The 18,823-nt window shown below is 35.9% G+C and overlaps 1 protein-coding gene across 1 annotated transcript; it reads left to right on the top strand.

The window, feature by feature from the left end:
- Nucleotides 1–7,260: 7,260 nt before the first annotated feature.
- LOC111920240 (mediator of RNA polymerase II transcription subunit 12) lies at nt 7,261–17,223 on the top strand. Its single transcript, XM_023915828.3, has 12 exons — nt 7,261–7,581; nt 8,805–8,976; nt 9,068–9,127; nt 9,212–9,317; nt 9,590–9,712; nt 9,815–9,922; nt 10,353–10,502; nt 10,590–10,931; nt 11,047–13,166; nt 13,407–15,884; nt 15,955–16,276; nt 16,387–17,223. Exons 2-12 carry the CDS (start codon nt 8,849–8,851, stop codon nt 16,849–16,851), a joined length of 6,402 nt encoding a protein of 2,133 aa, XP_023771596.1. The 5' UTR covers nt 7,261–7,581; nt 8,805–8,848; the 3' UTR covers nt 16,852–17,223.
- The last annotated feature ends 1,600 nt before the right edge of the window (nt 17,224–18,823 follow it).

The following is an 18,823-nucleotide window of genomic DNA, read 5'->3' as shown; positions in this document are numbered from 1 at the left end:
AGTGTGCATGCTTGGAGCATAGGATGACTATTGTTTTAATTCAAGTATTAAGTTGATTGTTCGAAACATTATACAATGAATAATGTCGAATTGAGATGGTGATTAAATAATAAGTTTTTTTATTTATATTCAAAAGTTTTGAGACCATATTGGATTAGGTTATTCTTGTGTTTCACTTTGCATGTTTTACTTCCCGAATAATAAGATTATTCAAACATCCATAGTCGATCATACTTTGGAAGTAAGTAATGAGGTAAGATTGTCATGAATCCGAATGTAGATTGTCTAAGTGCTTAGACATGGCAAATGTTTGTTGCAGTATTCATGATTACTCCCGAAATAGGAATTTGAGTATTGGATTAAATCCACACTCATTTGAATCACTTAATGGATTTTATCAAGAGTGATTATGAGACGATAATATCTTATATTCTTGAAACGGAGACATATAGTTATTGCTTACAAGTTAGTTGTACATTGATAACACGTAAACACATCAATAACTTGATGTTATAAAATGTGTTGTTGTGTGTGATTTTATGAGTAAATAGTACAAGCATATGAGTCAAACTTTATCCGTTCCTTTCACTCTAAATGGGATAAAAGCGATATATGTGGGCCCCTTGATGATTTAGTGATGACGCCCTAAGCGCTTGGCTAAGCCTGTGTTCAATTGTAGTTTGAGTCAGTCGTCATAAATCGAAAGTCGGGAAACAACACATGGACAGAGAGAAAGATTATAATCCATGTCTCATGTCCATACGATATCATGTAGAACATAGGAATATTTGATCCCTTATCTAGAGGACGCGTTACTGATAAGATCAGAGTTCGATAATGGCTTTTGAGAGCTACGATTGCTAGTCATATTTTGAAGTCATACCTGCAATAATAGTTATTAGACTTATTCAAGTGGGAGATTGTTGGATTAAGTGTCTAAGCCATAACTATAATTGATATGTACTTGATTTGATATATAGCATGGTCCTTTTGGGTTGCATTCACTCATGAAACTTAATAGGATGACTAGTTGAGAGAGAGATAGTAGGATTTATTATATGAATAATAAATTGGTACTCGAAATGATTTTATTAATATATTATAAGATTAATATATTATTTGGAAATCATATTATTAATTGGTGATTAATCAGAAATTAATTTGATATTAATTTTGGGATTAAAGGAACTGATTAATAATGGAGGGACGGTTTTGCAAATTACTGATAGTTGCAAAACTGGGCTGATGGACTCCTTAATTAGGAGTGGACGAAATCCTATATGGTGGCCCTATAGATTTCGTCTAAGGCCTCTTATGGATGAGTCCATGGGCTGCTTAAGCCTTAAGTAGGAATTAGGGTTTCCTCCTGGAACCCTAGTAGCCCACAACCTATATAAAGCCTCCGAGACTAAGGAATTTCGACCCTATGCTAATGAAACCCTAGAGTGGCCGATTTCCTTATCTCTCCTAAGTCATCCTTTGCATTGAGTGTTTGTGACTCCATTAGAGGTTCAACACTTGGGGCACTATGCTTTCAAAGGTCAAGGATCTTCAAGGTGAACTTGTTATTGCTACTGATGCGTCTGAAACAACTACACCTAATTTTACCTCCTAATCTACTAGCTATTCGACCCAGGGCAATGTACCCCTTCGCAAATAGTATAGCACAAAAGTCGGGTATCGAACTCAAGGAACGGTTTTAATTAATTAATCTACTCACTATTAAATTAACCTACAATTTTAGCAAAGTAAATTGGTTTATATCTAATTTTGCAAGTTTAGATAAACTTAGATTATCAACAACCAATTCAATCAATTATGAAAAGCACTCATGTTAGTTCGAATCCACTTTCCCTCATTATTTAGTTATTAATTAAGGATAATTCTAGTTGGTTACCAATTAATATTTTATTAGCAATTCTAGTCCAAATTTACTAATGTTTAATAAACTCATGTAGATCTATGCTTAGTCACACATAATTTAACACAAAATCAATTATTAAATGGATTGTAGCTATGTAAGATTGATTAGGTAAACACAATATTATAAGCACAATATATGTTCTCTAGCACAACCAAAACTAATACTTTGATTACTTAACTAATATTAGGTTGATCCTATCTCTAGAAATTTAATGGTCACTAAATTACTAGGTGTCAAGTTCATGCAATTCAATATTCACTAACTACACATAACATGAGTTTAATCAATCCTAAGTATCAAGTTCTAACATGCTAGGAATAAACAATCTAACACAAGCGAATAACCAACTAAAAGAATCCATAATCAAATTACTAATTCACGAGTTCCAGCTTCATCTAGCTAACAGGAGCAGCTAGATTTAGTTACTCATACTAACAAACAAACAATTATACTTCATAATCAAAAGCATAGTAATATACCAAATTAAAAAGTAAAGTATGTTCTTCTTCTTCCTCCTTGGTGTATTACCAAGTTTTTAGCCTCTAAACTTCTGAAAATCGTCTTCTGGAAACTCTCTCCAATCCAGCCAACCTCCTAAAATCGCGAGGCTCAAGGATATATATATTTTTCCAAAATAACCCTACTCACGTCGTGAGCTTGATAGCAATCCGTATCCAACACGAATTCTTGCTTCTGGATGTTTATCTTCTAGAATATCCATGCTCACGCCGTGAGCCTTCACTCCCCACGTCGTGAGAACGTTTTTTAGCTGAATTCTTCATCTTTTAAGCTTTTAACCTCCAAAGTTCCAATCTTATCGCTTTTAGCTCTTTTTCTTCAAGATGACTTCTTTTGGCTGCAAATTGTAAGTTAATCTTATAAGTACCACTTATCTATGCAAATAACCAAAATATTAATAAAAAATTTATTCAAATATTGCCTAAAATTTTGTATAAATATGGCAATATCAACTACATAATAAGAGAAGTAACATCTAAACCTTAGTTTTATACATGATTTCAAAAATTGTGTATGCTAATTTTAGGGTTCGTTGCTTTGTTATTCAATTTGCATGTTCAATAGAGAAAAACTTAGATCCAAAGCAATTAGGGTTACATGATCACATAGGAATGTAGTTATGCTCAAAACCCATCAGTAACAACCACCTTGATTTGGATGAAGAGGACCCAAGCCATTATCCTTCTTTTAGTTCACACCGAAGAACACCAAGAACTAACCAAAGAAATCTAGGAGAAATGATTGTTTATATAAACCCTAGAGAGAGTTTGGAAATCATCCATAACGAGGGAGAAAGGAGATTGGAGAAAATTCAAGCCAATGAATGAGCAATTAGGGTGTGATCCTTAATACCCAATTTATAGGCCTTATATGTTTACCTCAAAAGCATCACCAATCCTATGTGGGATGGATGCAATTTTCGAAATCCCCCTTGTCCCTTAATGATTTTGGAATATTCTAGTTAGTTAACTTTTAACTAATTAATATTCAATCATTGAATTAATTAAATCCTAATTAATTCCAAAATAATTTCTAATTAATTTATCAAATCATGACAAATTAATAAACTAATTTATCCTAATTTCATTTTGCTCAATTGGGCCATGAAGGCGACCCAAAAAACACTGCTATTATTAGACATATTAATAATTATGAGATAAGCCCGTGGTTTGCCCTAAAACCTTTTTTTGGTATTGGAACCTTCTTGAAATAAAAAAACACAATAATTTACGCATGATTAGTTAAAAGAATCCAATAAATAAGTAGTCAACTAATGAACCAGACTATAAATTTGAATGGAATATATAAAATGTGAACATCTTTTTGTAGATTCGAAACAACTATAAGTGGATCAAGATCATAATTAAAGAAAATGACCATTTACCCTTCTATATAGATGGGTTGTACTAACTGATTGTGCATTGGCAAAACTGAAAACAAAAAAGGGCAACAAAAACATTTGTTAAGGGCATAAATTTAAGAAAAGCATCAAACCTGTTTAAACATATTTGGATATGTATATGGTGAGGTCCAACTTTGAAGGTTTTCGTCCTCAATGTAGTTAAGAACCATTTCAACTCTTTCTTGGTCTTCATTGTTCAACTGAAAACAAAACAAAGGGCAACAAAAACATTTGTTAAGGACATAAATTTACTCAAACTTTATCTGGAAATTATTTATTGTCTTTTTATAAAGAGGTTAGAGCCACATCTTATATACAAACCATTACCTAAATAGGATGCAAGAACTAAAGTAACGTTAAGATGCTACGAAACCATATTTTATAAATGCATATATATCTTACAAGTTTGATGTTTATCTGCATTGAATTCATGACATATATCTTTTTCATAATAAAGAGCCTAATGTCAAAGTATAAAGTTATTCAAGATTTGCATGCAGTGATAAAGCATTCTATTACCCAAGCCACCTATGCAATTGATCAAATTACATTTATGACTGTAGTATTCTGAATGAAATATTGTTGTACATATGTCTTCAACTGCAAATATGCAATGAAATTGTAATAAAATCATCATATGAGATAACAATCAAACAAAACATCATATAAGATAACACGATACCTGATTTACTACGTTATTAGACATCATTTTTTGATAGCTTGACACATAAATAGTCATATACAACATATGAATCACTTTTCTCCAAATTTAGATGGATAACTTTCCAAGTAGGTCACTACAAGCAAAAATATGAACATATCATGCAACCAAAGTGATCAATTGATAATAAATCGTATTTAAACAAAATCAAAAACATTTACCTCGCCGCCTAAACATTCAAACATTCAAATCGTTTTTGTGCCGACGATGGATGTAATAACCAAAGGGGAATCAAAATTAGAAAATAAATTAAAGGTTAGATAATCAAAGTTAAAAAATTAGAGAAAGCATTAGGGTCGCAAAGAAAAGAGAGAAGGTAGAAGGAGGGGGAGCACGAACTTGGTAATCCTATTTTTGAATGTAAAAGGCCTCTTGGGTTACCCGGCGGACCATCAGTGGTTTTGTGCAGTCGTATGGTTGTGCCAATTAGAAATCATCCATAGAGAGAGATAATGAAAATGAACGTATTATAAACGAAAAAACAAAAACTTATTGGTAGAAACTACGGTGAGAGGTGCTGGGGAAGCCAGATAAGACACGGTCAATTGCCGATTAAGGGAGCAGTAAGGCGGTGAAATTGTTTATGAAACGCCTCGATGTCTCACCAACGCTTATGCCAAAAGCCCTATGAATATAGAAAGCAACGATAGAGAAAATACAGAAGGCAAAACGGTGACACATGTGGCAATTAAAAGGAGTCCGACTCAAACCGGCTCAATACTAACTGACTGCCCCAATCCTAACCAATAAGACAGAACTAGAAACCAGAGGCTACTACTTGACACTCTTCATAACTTGCACTTCTAGTATATAATAGTTAATGACCTTGGACACTTTTTTCAATATCTTTATCTTAATGTATGCCATAGGTAGCAGTGTTAAAGATAATTGCAGTTAGAGATACATGATTCGTGGCTTGGGTGTTTCGGGAATTCTTTTAATATTCATTGATGTATTCCACTTGATTTAGTATTTATGGTTTTACTTATGTTTGTGATGCTTGATTGCGACATGTATCACAATTTGTTTTATATATTTCAAGGTTCATTAAGTGTTTAAAAATACAAAAATTGTTGTCGTAGTTTTTCTATAAAATGATATTTTTAAAATATATAAAGGAATTTTCAAATTGAGCATCTTTTCTTTGCACGACGTCACAATAGCCAAACACAATTTTGTTGTAGACATAATTTATTCTTGATCTTGCTACTTATTCTCGAATTGCCTATTCAACAACTACTAGTACAAACATGTCATCAATGGATATGGATACGACAAGATAACAAAACAATTCACCAAGATCAAATTGTTTCCATAGATGACGTCTAAACACAATAATCATGTCTATTTTATTACCTATATTAGTGTCGCCGTAATGGATAATATATGGTCAAGATCATGTCGTATCTTAATAACGTCATCACATATATGTAACTATATACATAACTCGATTTTAGTACAATGCATATACGTTATATTGTCAATCTGACGGTTATTTGCTATATAAGCAAATGTTTTTAAGCATGTGCTTCTTAAATATTATTCATAAATGTGTATTAACAACAAAATCAAATTGCATGCATGCTACTAACATAACATACAAAACAAAGATGTGAGCTTATGAACATAAGACTTTGATGATGAATATACATAATTTGTAAATTAGGTCTTCTCATGTTTTCGTTTTTCCTTTTGTAATTACATTTTCAAAATAGTTTAAAAATATATAGTTACATTTGACAAGCATCTATGTTATAAAAGACTAAAAGTTAGCTATGTCATTGGTAATACTTAGTCTTACTCATGGTTTTATAATAATATTATTGGATATTCATAATTATATACATTATTTTGACACTATATTCTTCTTCAGCTTGAAGGTTCTTATTCACACGTCTATCTTTCATTCAATTTTGAAAGATTGTTTTTCATCCCTCTTATGAAAATAAAATTATTCAATATCACAAGTTTACGTTTGTAGCAATGTTGATCACATGATCTTGGTTGCTTTTACTAATAATTATCTGCCATATTAAGTTATAATTTGCTATATCATATATAAAATATGTGAAATTTCAATTGTTCTTTCATATGAGATAATCAAGCAACATTCTTTCTAGTCATAACATTTTTTTTTCTAATATTCATTTTATTTAAAAGAAGATGAAAAACACATGTTTTATATGTCAACAAAATTAATATTGCAAAAAAAAAACAATGTTTTATCATTATGAAACTCTATATTATTTTTTTATAGATCGTTTATAATCACTTTAAGCTGTCTAGATAATTTTTATTTGTATAGTTTCTATTTATTGAACTATATTTTAAATATCCAATCAGCTATGAATCTCTTTTGCAAAGCTACAATCACTTTGTGTAACCCTTAATTAGTTTTGACTAGTAACCCTTAATTAGTTTTGACTAGTTTTGCAATTGGGTCTTTACTCTTTGACCATTCAAATAGTCAAAATACACCAAAGTTATCAAAGGACTATTTAATCATCCACTCACCACACAAAGAATATTTTTGTTTAAGCATATGCATTTTACTGTTTTATTCTCTCCAAGATGGTTTAATTAGATAAATAGTTTTCATAATCTCCCCCTCATCCTTACAAAATTTACCATTTCACTCCTATAGTTTGGTCGTCGTCATCATGAAAAAAATTAATAAAAAATAAAAAATAAAAAAGGGTCAAAAGCCCCAATCTCTCTCCCTCTGTATCTAATATATCTCTCTATACACACGATTCGTCTTTCTCAAATTTCAAATCCCTAATCTCTTCGACATTTTTATTCGATTATACATATATATCTACATATCTGGCATCTGTAATTCGCATCGCACACTTTACCCTTGTTGATTTCTTGTTCTTGGGCTTCAAAACCCTAGTTTCACTGACAGCCCTCAGAAACCCTAGTTTCCGTTTCTCGAACTACCAACAACTGGGGTTTGCATGTTTCGAACTTGATTTGGGGTTTTTTTCGTAAAGCTTTTGCTTGATTTCAAAGGTATGCTTAAATTTGCAGCCATGTTATGGATTTAATGGGTGTTTTGCTACCGAATTGTTTGTTTTACTTTCGTCGTTTTATGAGTTTACTTTGGAATCCTGGGCATTTAAATTTACTTCTTTTCAATGTTCTTGGTGTATATGAGCTGATATTTTGAGTACACTTAAGAGTTAAGTAAAACATGAGGAAGTTTTAAATTGTTTATACCTGATAGTGTATCACGAGAAATTCGAGGATCACCGTGATCTGATTGATCAATTGATGTTTTTTGTGTCAATCAGTGACTACGGACTTTGAAACTTTGTGTACTAGTAATAAGGAGAATACGTACATGGTTTTTTGTGCTGTTCTTTCTTTATGATGAAATGTTTAACCTTTGCCTATAACCCTAGATCAAATGTCAGGCCACATCCTGTTGTTTGTATCATCAAATGGTTTCTAAACTTGGGTACTGATGTATGGACTCAAGAACTGAAAAGCTAATGATGCTTGGAGATCTTAAACTACTTGATCAGACAATATTAATTTAGCAATTTTAAATTGAACTTTGTGTGGTTATATGGTTATCAGTAACTTGAAACTAATTCTTAGGGCTTTACTTCATTTAGAAGTTTCCTACATCTTCATAGGACAAAATTGCAGTAAATAACAACACACTTTCACTTCATTTCTAATTTTGTCATTGGATTGTTAATTTTGTTAGTAAAACCATCTAGTTTTCGAAAACCTTTTCAAACCATTTAACTTTGTCAACATATTGTAGTTTTTTTTTGTTCGAAAATCGAAATTACCCAAAATGATTATATCTGAAAAGTACAATGGTTTAAGTAACAAATTTTAAAATCTAGTGACCAAATTAGAAATAAAGTGAAAGTATTTTACCATTTATTGCAAAAATTCCATCTTTTTAATCGAGTTCCGTTAACAAGTACATTGGTCCAGGACACGTTGATTGTTAAGCTAGAGACTTTGCTTCCCAAATTGGTTTTTCTATTTTATTATTTTCACTTTTTTTTTTCTTTCTTATTAAGACTTTGTTATTCAAAAAATCTACCCAATTATAGCATTGCCCTTTCATCTTTTTTCTTGTTACGACATTGTACTTTGAAAAATCTACCCAATCATAATTAGGTAGATTATTCAAAGCACAATGATATAATAGGAAGAAGTAAAAGTAAGATGCTATAATAAATAAATAAAAATTGATTGTATATTTGTTGCAGTTTATTCAATGTGGGAGACAGTATGCGGGCCATAGTTTATAGAAATGCAAAGGTATCATGCTACCAACTGCACTAGTGCAGTCAATAACAGTGCAGTTGGTGGCTCATTAGGCAGGGATAATACTTCCCGTGCTGAGTCATCTTCCCTTCCAGCTAACTTTCCATTAAATCGGTAAGCTTTTAATTTCAATTTCTATTTTTAGTATGTTCTTAACTTCTCATTATTGAAACGAGTTAAATTATGTTTTATTTTTATTTTCCAGGCGTACTTCACAACTTGCACCATACAAATTGAGGTGTGAGAAAGAACCCCTGAATTCAAGGTGACCTTTTTAATCTTATTTACCTTTTTATTATCATTATTATTTGTATTTTTTTTGTTGACTCTTTTACCCTTCTGTTGTCAGGCTACCACCACCAGACTTTCACCCTCCAACTGCAAATTGCCCAGAGGAGACACTTACAAAAGACTATGTGTTGGGTGGATACAGAGAAACAGTTGAGGGGCTTGAGGTATGCCTTAAAACTTGTTTAAATAATTCATTAGTTATCATTTTATAAAGAACATCATCTACTCTATTGATAAGGGAAACTTTATGTTTTGTTATCATGAGTAAAGAAATGTAAACACATAGCTACCATGAATTTATGGGCAAAATATAAAGTATTAAGTATATTTCCTACTTTGTCTTACAGTATCTTGCTATTTAGTATTTATAATGATCATATTCATAGTACATTCCATTCCCGATTTATTCATTGTCATTTTGAACTTTGTCTTACAGGAATCAAGAGAGATCTCTTTATCACAGATTCCAACTTTCACAAAGCCTGTCATTTTAAAATGCAAGGAGGCAATTAGAAAATATCACAGAGCAATCAATGAATCTCGTGCTCAAAAACGCAAGGTATAATAAATAATATTTAATATTACTATTTTTTACATTTGTTTATTTATTTATATGTATATATTATTTGTAATCTTAAAATTGTATATGTTTGTGTTACAGGCTGGTCAAGTTTATGGAGTTCCTCTTACTGGTAATTTATTGAGTAAGCCTGGTTTTTTTCCAGAACAAAAAGCTAGTGGTGAAGATTTCCGGAAGAAATGGATTGAGGTTTGTCTTTTTAGTATCCATGTGAAGTAAAATACTCTTGGGTAAATTACAAAAACACCCTTGTATCTTTGGTAGTTTTGCGGCTTTAACCACGACTACTTTATCTTTTTCCAATCAAACCATTAAAGTTATTAAATTTTATGGTTATATCAGGAAGCATAGTAGTATAAGTGGTAAAACTTTAAAATTACCCAAAATATGTTGTTTTGTCTTTAATTTTCTCAATACTCTTTTGATGACTTATTATATGTTACTTGACATTTTACCTTCATCTTGTTTAGTGTACATCCATATTGTAATACATTATTGCTCTTCATTTGTTTAAAATCACATTTCAGAAATAAATCATTGAGACTTTTGATATATATTATATTTATCAGAAGACATGAAATAGTAACATAATTTGACACTTTTGACCCTTATCCTACAGGGATTATCTCAACAACATAAACGTTTGCGATCATTAGCTGATCATGTTCCTCATGGGTATAGAAGGAAATCACTGTTTGAAGTTCTTATTAGAAACAATGTACCTTTACTAAGGGCAACTTGGTTTATCAAAGTAACTTATCTCAATCAGGTAATTAAATCAATACCCTAAACCCTAAACCTTAATCCAAGGGCATTTTCGTCATTTTGTTCTTTTTCTCTTCAAAAATTGTTGCAGGTTCGGCCTGGGTCTGGTACGTCTTCCGGATCGCCTGACAAGACTCGGTTTTTGCGGTCAGATCAGTGGACGAAGGATATTATTGAGTATTTACAGTACCTTTTGGATGAGTTTGTTTCAAAAAATAATTCCCATTCTACCCTTCACTTGAAGGACCGGTCTCCTCAGTTTGCTTATGGTGGTGGGGTCCAGCATAAGAACGATGTGTTGGCGGTTGTTGATGGTGAGGAGCCGTCTGTGCATTTTAAATGGTGGTATGTGGTGAGGATTATACAGTGGCATCATGCTGAAGGCTTGCTTTTGCCTTCTCTGATTATTGATTGGGTTCTCAATCAGTTGCAGGTAATGTTTTTTGGTGTCTGTTAGATAATAGTGTTTGGTATGATGGAATAGAATGGTTCATTCCATTCCATCTCTGATTCTATAAATAATAACACACCATTTTGATCACTTTCAGGAGAAGGAATCACTGGGGACACTACAACTACTATTACCAATCATATACGGTGTCATAGAAACGATCATCTTATCTCAAAACTACGTGCGTACACTTGTCGCAATCGCAATCCGTTTCATCCATGAACCCTCACCCGGAGGATCCGACCTCGTGGAAAACTCCCGTAGGGCCTACACCATATCCGCCCTAATCGAAATCCTCCGATACCTAATCCTCGCAGTCCCCGACACTTTTGTTTCCCTGAACTGCTTCCCTTTGCCACCTTCAATCCTCTCAAATCCCACCACCGACAATAACTCCCTAATCACAAGGGTCAAACCCGCCACATCTTCAGAACTTCAGGGACCATTTTCGTCAATCGACACCCTCGTGTACTCCATTCAGAAATGCGCCATGAATCTCGCGAGAGCTGCGAGGCCGGGGTGCCCAGGGCATAATGTCGCGAAATCGGTTCGTGAATTGGATAAAGCTGTTACACATGGGGATATTGGTAGCGCGTATAAATGTTTGTTTGAGGATTTTAATGATGAGAATGTTGATAGAAGGTGGATGGCTGATGTCAGCGCGGGTCTGCAATCGTCTCTGAAATGGGTCGGGACGGTGAACTCGGCGTTTGTGTGTTCGGTTTTTTTCGTGTGCGAGTGGGCCACGTGTGATTTTCGGGATTCCAGGAATGCCCCTGTTGAAGGTGTGAAGTTCAGTGGCAAAAGAGACTTTTCACAGATATATATCGCCACCAGGATTCTCTCGATGAAAATGAGAAACAAGAGAAGAAAAGTCAAAGATTTGTCACGTTTCTTTCAGAGTCCGGGCCCGTTGCATGATGTTATTGTCTGTTGGCTTGATCAACACCAGGTTCAAAATGGAGAAGGGTTTAAACGGGTTCAGTTATTGATAACCGAGTTGACTCGATCGGGTATTTTTTACCCTCAAGCGTATGTGAGAGAGCTTATTGTTAGTGGGATCATGGGTAAGAATGATAATTTACTTGACATTGAAAGAAAAAGGAGACATTATAAGCTCTTGAAACATCTTCCTGGGTCTTATGTTCAAGATTCACTAGAAGAAGCACAGGTTGCTGACGTGTCGCTTATCTCCGAAGCCATGCAGATTTATACAAACGAAAGGCGGCTTTTACTTCATGAAAATGTTATTTCCACAAATGGAAAAAACAATCATAAGTTTGGTAGAATACCTTCGCCGAAAAATGTCAAGATTGAAGAAGTAATGGCTTCGATTTCGGCTCTCCTCCACTTTCCGAATTCCAACGGGAACGGAATTGATGATTCCCATGGTGTAAAAAGGCCCGTTGGGCCGGTGGTTAGCGAAGGACCAACACCTGGATGTGAAGAATGTAGAAGAGCCAAGAGACAAAAAGTTGAAGAAAAGAGCCCGTTTCTTCATTTGTCAGATGATGAGGATATTTGGTGGGTTAGAAAAGGTGGTGTTACTGTTAAACCCATGGATTCTTTCCGGGTTGACCCGCCCGTGAAACCCATAAAGCAACCCACAAGAGGGAGACAAAAAATCGTGAGGAAAACCCAAAGTCTTGCCCAATTAGCAGCTGCTAGAATTGAAGGTAGTCAAGGGGCATCCACTAGTCATGTATGCGACAGCAGAGTAAACTGCCCTCACCATCGAAATGGCACCGATGTCTCTAAACCACCAGATTCCGTTGGAATCACCAATTCTGCCGGAATCGGTAATTCCAGAGACATTTCTTCGATTGGGAAAGTAATTAAACGGATCCCATTAGATGAGAAGAGGGTTATTGTTGTTTGGTTGATGGGTATTGTGAAACAACTCGTTGAAGAGGCCGGAAAGGTGACTGATTCCGGACCAAAGTCCGGTCAGTTTGGCCGGAATCTACCAGTTGTTGATGATAAAGGGTTGGGAAAATGGAAACTTGGTGAAGATGAATTATCTAATATACTGTATTTGATGGATGTTTGTGATGATTTGGTTTCTGCTGCTAGATTTCTTGTTTGGTTGTTGCCTAAGGTTCATGTCAATCCGATTCCTACTGTTCATGGAGGGAGGAATGTCATGATTGTTCCAAGGAATGTTGAAAACCAACTGTGTGCAGTTGGAGAGGCGTATATTTTATCATCTCTTAAAAGGTTAGCAACTCTTACTCTTAATTCTGTATTATAGGCTTATAGCATAGCATCCTACTTTCATTTCTTCTATTACAACACTTTACATTCTGTTATTTTTCTTTTTTAACAATCCACCCAATTATAGCATTCCACTTTCCAATTTTTTGCTTTAATATGACCATTCGAATGACAATAATATAAACAAGATGATTTTTTTCAAAGTACATATAGCTATAATGATACTGAATGTTATTATTTCAGGTATGAAAACATCCTTGCTGCAGCTGATCTCATTCCGGAAACTTTAACCGCGATGATGCATCGAGCATCACTAGTCATGTCTTCCAATGGCCGTCTTTCCGGTTCCCCATCCTTAATCTTTTCCCGCCAAATTTTAAAAAAATACGCTGATGTGGCAACTGTCATTGACTGGTCAAAGACCTTCAAAACAACATCTGATAAACGACTCATCATGGAACTCGAATCCGGCCGATCATCAGATGGTGAATTCGGGTTCCCACTCGGCGTCCCGGCCGGAATCCAAGATTTCGACGAATTCCTCCGCCAAAAAATCACCGGAATCCGTATTTCCAGAGTTGGTTTGGGCATGCGTGACACCGTCCAAAGACTTATAGACGAAAACATCCCTTCTTTTTACGGTCAAGACAAAAAGTCAACCTTCCCGGTCAAACGACCCGTGGATGACGGGTACCCGATAGCCCAACAAGTTGTAAAAGGGTTGTTAGATTGCATGAGACAAACGGGCGGGGCGGCCCAAGAAGGCGACCCGACTTTAGTTGCCTTTGCGGTTTCCGCAGTTGTAACTAATGTCGGACAAGTGATTGGTAAAATTACCGAAATAACCCCGGCGAGTTGTTTATTTGCAAGACATATATTAAAGATTCATTTGACGATTTTGTCCCTACTAAAGGATGCGTTAGGTGAACGACAAAGTCGAGTGTTCGAAATCGCCCTTGCAACGGAAGCTTCTTCTGCACTTTCCCAAGTTTTTACCCCTCCGAAAGCTTCCCGTGGTCAACTACAGCTTTCCCCCGATACCCGTGATCCAGGGGTAAATTCGTCCAACGAAAAAACGTATTCCAAACCTGCTAAAACAACCGGTGCGATTTCCGCTCTTGTTATCGGGGCGGTTCTTCAGGGGATTGCGAGTCTTGAAAGAATGGTGACTGTTTTTAGACTGAAAGAAGGGCTGAATGTGATTCAGTTTGTTAGGTCAACACGGTCAAACTCGAATGGAAATGTCCGGTCAACGCCAGTCAACGATTCGAAAATTGATAATTTGGTCGAAGTGTCGGTTCATTGGTTCCGTGTTTTAATCGGTAACACCCGAACAGTTTCCGACGGGTTCATAGTCGAACTTTTGGGGGAATCTTCCATAATTGCCCTTACAAGAATCCAAAGAATGCTTCCGGTCAACTTAGTCTTCCCTCCTGCTTTTGCCATTTTCGGGTTTTTAATATGGAAACGGTTCATTCTAAACCCGAATGTCATCACCCGTGACAACATCACACAGTTATTCCAATCTTTAACCTCCGGAATCACCGATGCCATCAAGCATTTACCTTTCCGTGACGTATGCCTTCGTGAATGTTCAACATTATACGATCTTGTAGCCTCGGACCCCACCGATTCCGAATTCGCAGCATTCCTTGATTCCAACGCCCCGAAAGTTTCCGCGTTTGTCCCGTTACGTGCCCGGGTCTTTTTAAACTCCATCATTGATTGTCAATTACCTCCGGAATTGGTGAATCCGGAGGATGGGAATCGCGTTTCCGGACATTCCGAGTCGCTTCTCGAAAAACTCGTACACATTCTTGATACTTTACAGCCCGCGAAGTTTCATTGGCAATGGGTGGAACTTAGACTATTGTTAAACGAACAAGCTTTAATTGAAAAAATGGAAGGTCGTGATGCTTCTTTGGTTGAAGCTTTGAGCTCTTTTTCACCAGATGGGACTTCTGAGAATGAAAATAATTTCATTCAAATGGTGTTGACCCGGCTTTTGGTCAGACCTGATGCGGCCCCACTTTTTTCAGAAGTAGTCCACCTTTTGGGGAGATCTTTAGAAGATGAAGTTTTACTACAAGCTAAATGGTTTCTCAGAGGACATGATGTTTTATTTGGGAGGAAGTCGATTAGACAAAGGTTAATTAATATAGCCGATAGTAAAGGGCTTTCGACTAAACCCCAGTTTTCGAAACCGTGGGGTTGGTGTAGTGGAAGTAATTCCATTCCGGGGTTGAAGAAAGGGAATCAGAAACGCAAGTTTGAGGTTGTCGAAGAAGGGGAAGTGGTGGAAGACGGGAATGGAATCGAAACGAAACGGAATACAAATATTGAAGCGTTTGTGGTTACGCAACAGAATGTGACGGAAAGGGCGTTGGTGGAATTATTACTTCCGTGTATTGATGAAAGTTCGGAGGATTCACGGGTTACGTTTGCGGGTGATTTGATTAAACAGATGAATGAGATTGAGCAACAGATAAGCGGGGTTACAAATGGAGCGAATAAACAGGCCGGAATGGCGGTTTCTGGAGCTGAAGGTCCGGTGAGTAAAGCGAATACAAGGAAGGGAATCAGAGGCGGGAGTCCGGGATTAGCGAGACGGAATCCACCACCCGTTGAAGTGATTCTACCTTCACCTTCGGCTTTGAGGTCTTCAATGTCGTTGCGTTTACAGTTGCTGTTAAGACTGCTTCCTGTAATCTGTGCTGATGGGTAAGTTTTTTATTTTATTTTATTTATAACTTAAATATGTTGATTGAATCTTGTGTGTTTGAATGTTTAGGGAGCCATCATCACGTAGCATGAGGCACATGCTAGCTTCAGTGGTCCTTCGTCTACTTGGAAGCAGAGTTGTACATGAAGATGCAGATCTTTCTAGCCCAGCTTCACGATTTTCCATCAAGAGAGAAGTGGAGTCCATGATCGAATCATCTGGGACCGTTGATCTTGGTGGAAGCCTTTTTGACCGTTTATTGTTGGTGTTGCATGCACTCTTGAGCGGGTGTCAGCCACACTGGATGAAACCCAAAACTCTCTCCAAGTCCACCATTGAAGCCACCACCACCACAAGTTTATATGATCGTGATGCCGCCGAAAGCTTGCAGGTGTAAATAAATCTATAAACAAAAATAGCAAACCTACTTTCGTTTATTTACTTGTTATAACTTATAAATAAATATTAATATTAATATATTGATTAAAAAAAATGGTGCAGAATGAGCTGGACAACATGCAACTTCCGGAAGCGGTGAGGTGGCGGATACAAACCGCAATGCCATTCGTTTTCCCCTCCTTAAAGTTCACAATCTCCTGCCAGCCACCAAACATCCCTTTGTCAGCCGTCACCTCTCTCCAACCACCCGTACCTGTACCTGCTTCCGGAACCATCCGGAACATGCCATCACGAGCCACCTCAAACGGTCCAACAAAACCCACCAAACCCATACCCCCACCCACACATGTATCATCCATACCCTCATCACAACCCGACCCGGATACCGAAATCGACCCGTGGACACTTCTAGAAGACGGAGCTGGGTCAGGCCCGTCTTCCATAAACGGATCCGCAATCGCGGGGACGGATCATGCGAATCTAAAAGCATCCACCTGGCTCAAGGGTGCGGTGAGGGTCCGGAGGATGGACCTCACTTACATCGGTGCTATAGATGATGACAGCTGATTACACCACACCTCCCAAAAAGTCAAAAAGTCAAAAAAGTCAAACCCTGTGAAATTATCATTTTGGGGTCGTGGCCCGCGAAAAGGCATGGATGGGTAGGCGGGCGCGTGGGGGGGTTTTATGACAGACAAAACACACAAAAATACATTCGATGGCTAACCTAACCCTGTGGTTTGGTGGTTGGGAGATTTGTTGTAAATATAGAGGGAAATGATTCGAAAAATGATATGTCAAGTTTGTTTTGTTGTTGGGGGGTATTTTAGGAAATAATATTTTACAACAAGGGTCTTTTCAGTTTTCACAACACATTTGTGTATTATTATTATTATTATTATTATTGGTTACTCATGGAGTATCGTGGAAGGTTATAAATCCTTTTTCTTCCATCGATGCTGTCGAATCTAGACTCTAGAGCGATAAACTTATAGACTTGTATCTCGTCTAGTGAAAGTTGTACTTTTCTTTGGATTTCGACTTTTATTTTTTGCTCTAGATGTTTTACATGAAAGTGGATATTGATGTATGTTTTAGTTAAATGTTATTTATTGTTCATCAAAATGTTCAAAGGCCTCAATTTTGTAATAGGCGGCTGATTAATTGTTAAGCTTAATCGGTTTTGGTCAATGGGGGTCAAAGTCAGAGAGCTAGACGGTTCTAATCGGCCCTAAGTGGTCTAATTAGCTAAATTTTCAAATTTTTAAAATTTCGAAAGTTCATAGTATTTCAATGTTCAACTAATATATAAAAAAATTTGAAAAATTAAATTTTAAAGTTTTTCTCTAAAATTTTTAAAATTTCTATGTTTTTAAATATACAAATACCCAAATTTACTTAAGATATATTAAAATTTGAATAATTTTTCTTAGAGTAAATTACATGAATGACCCCTATTGTTTAGGATAATTTGAGCGTTTGATTCCTAACTTATTATTATTATTATTTTTTATTTTATTTTTTATTTTTAACTCGGAAGGTCCCTACTATTTGTTTTTGTTATGCGCTTGTTCTAAAAAGACTATTTTGCCTTTGATTTTTGTAATTTATTTAAAGTATTTTCTGAAAATCTGAAGTTTAGTCTCTAATTTTTAAAAACCTCACAGATGGTCCATGTGGTTTCAAAACTTTTAACAAATAATTATTTTTGCTAACCTCGTTAATTTTTGGCCGTTAAGTGAAGGACATTTCTGTTATTTCACTAGCACAAAGATCATTTTATGGAGTTTTGCCTTATTTAAAAAATAAAAAAGTAAAAGTAAAAAGTAATTGTTCAATATACAAATGGTCCCTCTCTCTCTCTCTCTCTCTCTCTCTCTCTCTCTCTCTCTCTTGTGTTGCCGGAAAAATCAAAGGAAGGATGCCACCCTCCGTTCAAGCTACTTCTAGCAGCCCCTCCACCTCCTTCTTTCTTCATAAATTGCCACCCTTAAACACCCTCTACTCTCTTGTTTTGCATCTACCAACACACCCAAACACCTCTTTAACATGTTGCCATCCTCTATTATCAGTAACAGAAACCAAGGGAAAACTGACAACAGGAGGTTGCCGGAGTGCTTACTACCACCTCCTGCCATCCAAGCACCACCCACCCGGTGCTTCTGATGTGCTGATGCTTAGCTTTCTCTATCTCTCCAAAGAGTCAATCATACTTCGTTCCAATATCAAGTCTTAGAGTCATACTCGAAGATTGTGACATTGAGTGACAAGTCTTAAGTAGGTTTATAACACTCATCAAATATGGAATTTGGAAAAGTTTTCTTATTCTTGCACATTAGAAATTGGTAAGTTATGATGTCTTGGATAAGAAAAAGACCAACTAGGACCAATTTGTGAAGTGTTTTGTCTTGATAAGAACTACACTAACTCTTGAATATTTGCTTTGTCAAGAAATGTTTCTTGACAAGAGAATCTTATATGTCAAGGAGTCAGTGGGAGTCTTAATGGTCTTGAAAGGTTTCAAGAACAAATCAAGAAT

This window comes from Lactuca sativa, chromosome 3 (genome assembly GCF_002870075.4).
Source record: "Lactuca sativa cultivar Salinas chromosome 3, Lsat_Salinas_v11, whole genome shotgun sequence".
Taxonomy (NCBI): domain Eukaryota; kingdom Viridiplantae; phylum Streptophyta; class Magnoliopsida; order Asterales; family Asteraceae; genus Lactuca; species Lactuca sativa.
This window is presented reverse-complemented; position numbering and strand designations above follow the sequence as displayed.

Coding starts and splice junctions, on each gene's coding strand:
- LOC111920240 (XM_023915828.3), top strand. CDS start 8,849: ATGCAAAGGTATCATGCTACCAACTGCACTAGTGCAGTCAATAACAGT. Junction 8,977..9,067: donor GCTAACTTTCCATTAAATCG/GTAAGCTTTTAA, acceptor TTTATTTTCCAG/GCGTACTTCACAACTTGCAC. Junction 10,932..11,046: donor GGGTTCTCAATCAGTTGCAG/GTAATGTTTTTT, acceptor GATCACTTTCAG/GAGAAGGAATCACTGGGGAC.